This window comes from Rhinopithecus bieti, unplaced genomic scaffold (assembly GCF_001698545.2).
Source record: "Rhinopithecus bieti isolate Rb0 unplaced genomic scaffold, ASM169854v2 scaffold_12596, whole genome shotgun sequence".
Classification (NCBI taxonomy): domain Eukaryota; kingdom Metazoa; phylum Chordata; class Mammalia; order Primates; family Cercopithecidae; genus Rhinopithecus; species Rhinopithecus bieti.
Genome location: NW_016807118.1, coordinates 2930 through 7856, shown reverse-complemented (window position 1 = coordinate 7856; position 4927 = coordinate 2930). Strand labels below are relative to the sequence as shown.

General features: G+C 39.4%; 1 protein-coding gene across 2 annotated transcripts; it reads left to right on the top strand.

The window, feature by feature from the left end:
- Positions 1 to 2364: 2364 nt before the first annotated feature.
- On the top strand, positions 2365 to 4371 carry TCEAL9 (transcription elongation factor A like 9). 2 transcript variants are annotated; one of them, XM_017880254.1, is made up of 3 exons: positions 2365 to 2514; positions 2997 to 3064; positions 3518 to 4371. In XM_017880254.1, exon 3 carries the CDS (start codon positions 3593 to 3595, stop codon positions 3905 to 3907), a length of 315 nt encoding a protein of 104 aa, XP_017735743.1. In that variant the 5' UTR covers positions 2365 to 2514; positions 2997 to 3064; positions 3518 to 3592; the 3' UTR covers positions 3908 to 4371. The 2 variants fall into 2 exon arrangements, with proteins under 2 accessions (XP_017735743.1, XP_017735744.1); XM_017880255.1 differs by lacking the exon at positions 2997 to 3064.
- Positions 4372 to 4927: the final 556 nt, after the last annotated feature.

Sequence of the window (4927 nt, the reverse complement as noted above, 5' to 3'; positions counted from 1 at the left end):
GTCAGATGGGTAGATTGCAAAAATTTTCTTCCATTCTTTAGGTTGCCTATTCACTCTGATGGTAGTTTCTTTTGCTGTGCAGAAGCTCTTTAGTTTAATTAGGTCCCATTTGTCTTTTTTGGCTTGGTGTTTTAGTCATGAAGTCCCTGCCCATGCCTATGTCCTGAATGGTATTGCCTAGGTTTTCTTCTAGGGATTTTATGGTTTTAAGTCTTTAATACATCTTGAATTAATTTTTATAACTTATTAGTAATTTAAATATATAAATACAGCACTTAGAAAATAAAAGTTCTCTTTATATGAAATACACATTCTCAAGTATATCCTATAATAATCGCTCAGGATATATTCATCTGCATTTCTAATGATATAAAAATACAGTAAGACCCTGAAACAACTTGAGTTTGGATATAACATGATTGGTGATAGCAGGTGGGGAGAGAGTAAAATGGATGGATGATATTTAAGTCCAAGTGCTCAGTGAAGAATTGTTTGTGGCAACAAATCACAGCTGAGTCCTTGACGAATTTGGGCTGTGCAGCCAGCTAGCCAAATAGACTCCCATCAGTTGTTCCATCCATCTCTCAGTTACATAACCTGGAATTTTATAGAATGAATTTGTGGACTTCACTTATCATGTTATCTTGGAATTTAATTATATACTCATATTTTAAATACACAAAATAAACATATGTCTACTGTTACAAAAATGTAATACCACATATAAAATTAATTTTTAATTTGTTTTGTTTAACAATATACATTGAACATTTTTTTATGTGAGTAAATGTAACTCCACATCATTTTTTCATCAATGTATAATGAAAAAACTTTATAAACTCTATATGAATGATCAAACTATTCTTAAACCGATTTCCTTTTAGAAACATGTAAGCTTTTGGCTCTTTAAAAAAACACTATTACCACAACTACTACAATGACCATATTTGGCATAGGAGTATTAATGTATGATAAATTTCTAGAAGAGGAACTGATGTGTCCAAAAGCACATATCTTTCAAAGTTTGATATTGCCAAAATGACTTCCAAAAATGTTGTATTACTTAATATTCTCACAGTACATATGAATATTTGTTTTACCATATCCTCATCAACTCTGTATATAATAAATATTTGTCTTTTCTAATTGTATCGATGAAAAATTAACTCATTTTTATTTTCAGTAGATCTCAATTCGATGAGCATATGCTATTAGTCCCTTCTTTCAGATGAGGAAACTCAGGTTCACAATGTGTACCTGACAATTGATTAACTGATGATTCTTCAGGCAGCACAGCTTCCTGGTAACACCACCATGAGGACTCTGGAATCAAACATTACTCTTTTTTTTAAAATTTTGAATTATCTTCCTCACAAATGTGTAATATAACAACAGCTTTCACTTTAAAAGCACTTACTATATGCCGGGCACTATTCTAAGCACTGTACATATATTAACTCATGTCATTAAAGTAATTTTGTCTTTGTATTTTCTGACTATAAAAAGATAAAAGTTGCCCAGTTCAGTGGCTCAGGCCTGTAATTCCAGCCCTTTGGGAGGTTGAGGCAGGAGGATCACTTGAGTCCAGGAGTTGGAGACCAGCCTGGGGAACACAGACCTTGTCTCTACAAAAAAATTAAAAGACTAGCTGGGCATGGTGGCACACATCTGTAGTCCCAGATACTTGGGAGTCTGAGGCGAGAGGATCACTCGTGTCAAGGAGTTTGAGGCTGCGGTGAGCTGTGATTGCGCCACTGCAACCCAGCCTGGGCAACAGAGTGAGACTCTGTCTCAAAAAAAAAAAAAAAAAAAAAAAAAAAAAAAAAAAAAAAAAAAAAAAAAAAAGAAGAAAAAATAAAATTTACTTTTAAAAAAAAAAAAAAAGACAGAAAGAAAACAGAAAAAAGAGAGAGAAAGATTAAAGTTACCTTTTAAAAAAGAATATAGAAGTATGAAGAATAAAAAGTAAAACTTGCATTAAAATATCTCACTCTGGTTCCAGGGTCTTTTGTTGTTGTTTCACAACTGCTGCCAAGCCCACCCTGCTCCACAACAGCTAAGAACCAGATTGCAGAGGAAATGGAGGCTAGGGGAGGGACGACTGATGGAGGAGTCATCCTGGGAGCGGAAGACTGGAAGAGACAATTCTCGAAAGAAGTAGAAAAGTTTAATAGCTCCAGAAAAGAGGTAGCCCCTCCCTAGTAATCAGAGTCAAGCAAATAACATTTTCCCTCCGGGATAGGAAACAACAGAAAAGACTGACCGGGCCAAATGTGTAAGTGGGGGGCGGGGAGGGAGCAGAGGGTGGGCCCACTTCTGCCGCGCTTTTGGTGGGAGTGGAAATTAGGGACCCGAGCTCACTGGTGACGTAGATCTCATGTGACCAGGAGTCGACGTGTGCAGAAGTCCTGGTAGTCTGGTCCTTGTTCCCGTCTGGATACCAGCTTCCTTCAGCAGTGCAGGCGGTGGTCCCTGAGGCTAGTGGAAGGAGTCAAACTTGCGGGAATTTTGCAGGTTGGTGTCAATGTAGGTGTTGACTGGGGATTTCTAGTGTGGGGGGCTTAAGGCAGAGACTTGTGGGAGTGCCAGTCAGGTCCGGCTCTCCACCCTCCACCTCCAGGTCTACAGGAACTGATAACCCTTGGGAAAGGAACTAGGGGTCCTAGGAGAAGAACAAGGAGACCTGTGATAGTTTAAAATAATCATCCTCTGCTATCTAATACTGCTTTCCGGACCCCACCCTCCTCCCGAACCCCGCCTCAGTCTTAAAGATAGTTTGGAAATAATCTGCTTTCTCACTCTTTGTTTGATGGGAAAACGAAGTGACTTGCATGCACTGTGGATAGGGGTGAACTGGAGGAAACAAAAGGTGGGAAACTTTCCATATCCGAAACCCTAAAGGAGGAAAGCTACGTGTGTCAGTCTCTGGCGCTGGTCGGCCCACCAAGCGCTCGCCCCACCCCCACCGTCCCCTCCCGTTTCCCGTTTGTCTGCAGGTCTGTTGTTTCTAGCAAGACCCAAAGCTAGAAAAGGAGGAGGAAGAAACTGACCCGATCAGTGCCAGGTAGGTGAGCGGAATATTATAAAGTCTCCTGGAATGGAGACAAAGGTTGTAAGCTCCACTGTTCCTGCCGGCTCCCTTCCACCCCACCCCTTTCCCCTCTTCTTTTCTTTCCCCCTTCTCCTTTCCCCTCTTCCTCTGCCTGCCAGCCACCTTTCTCTTTTCTGGCCTGGTCCCTGTGTTAGGCCCTATGGGGGAAAAAGGAGAGGAGGCCTGGGAGGCGGAAAGAAGGGCCTTGGAAAAGGTTAGAGGGAAGGACAAGAGAAGTGAGGAGGTGGAAAGTGGAGGTAAGAGGAGTGGGGACAGTGAAGCTCTGATTGCTGACTGGGCTTCTTAGTGGAAGGTATTTTATAACAGTCTGAATAAAAAAAAAAAAACTTAAATGCTGAGACCTCTGTCCACAGCACCTGTCCACTCACCAAGTCTTTAACTTACTGTCTTCTTTTTACTTTCTAGAAGTCATTGTATTCCAAGAGGAATAAGCAAAAAAATAGAAGAAGGAAAGAAGGAAGAGAGGTAGACAGATACAAGATGAAATCCTGTCAAAAAATTGAAGGAAAACCAGAAAATGAGAGTGAACCAAAGCATGAGGAAGAGCCAAAGCCTGAGGAAAAGCCAGAGGAGGAGGAGAAGCTAGAGGAGGAGGCCAAAGCAAAAGGAACTTTTAGAGAAAGGCTGATTCAATCTCTCCAGGAGTTTAAAGAAGATATACACAACAGGCATTTAAGCAATGAAGATATGTTTAGAGAAGTGGATGAAATAGATGAGATAAGGAGAGTCAGAAACAAACTTATAGTGATGCGTTGGAAGGTTAATCGAAACCATCCTTACCCCTATTTAATGTAGTTTACCTTGATTTTATCTGATATTAACAATACCATATAGCTTGCTTTTATTAGCATTTCCTGATATTCCTTTGTCCATATTTCTACTTATAACCTGTTGCTATTAATGGTTTTAGATGTATCTCTTGTAATCTGCATCTCATTGTTTATTGTATTTTGAACCAATCTACAAGTCTCTGTCTTTTAATAAAAGAACTTTACTCATTTGTAAAAAAGAGGTTCTTGGTAGGATATAAAATGGAAAAGGCTAAGTAATATGTGAATATCGTATTTTGAAAGGTAAAAGTACATTTGTATATTACATATATGGACATAACTTGTGAAGGATGAAAGAAAGTATAGCCTCTCGGTGGTGGGATTATGAATGATTTTTCTCCTTTTGCTTATTTGTATTTTCTATATTCCTAAAATTAACACACATTATTATTGCTAGAATAATAAAAGCTTTATAACAAAAAGAAGCAACAAGCAGCATTTATTAGTTTATTTCTAAATGTATTGGGGCATTTAATATTTGTTAACAGAATTTTAGAAGCAAATGTGAACTTCAAAGCAACTCCAGACCACTTAGCTAGAATAATAAATTTTACATATTTTCTCATCTTTAAAATAAATAAAATAATCTCACAAGGATCTGGTGAGGGCCAAATAAGGTAATGACTGTGAACTATGTTTGACAGAGTTTTGTTCCCATTCCCAACTCCATAAGAGATTAATTTCAGGGATTTGGAAGGGTGGAGAAAGTAGTTCTTATCTGTGATTAAGAACAAACCCAAGGCTGGGTGGCTTACACCTCTAATCCCAACACTTTGGGAGGCCCAGGTGGGTGGATCACGAGGTCAGGAGATTGAGACCATCCTGGCTAACATGGTGAAACCTCATCTCTACTAAAAATGCAAAAAATGAGCCAGGCATGGTGGCGGGCGCCTGTAGACGCAGCTACTTGGGAGGCTGAGGCAAGAGAATGGTGTGAACCCAGGAGGCAGAGCTTGCAGTGAGCCAAGATCGTGCCACTGCACTC

Excerpts from the sequence above, each read along its gene's own strand:
- TCEAL9 (XM_017880255.1), top strand. The coding sequence starts at position 3,593 with ATGAAATCCTGTCAAAAAATTGAAGGAAAACCAGAAAATGAGAGTGAA.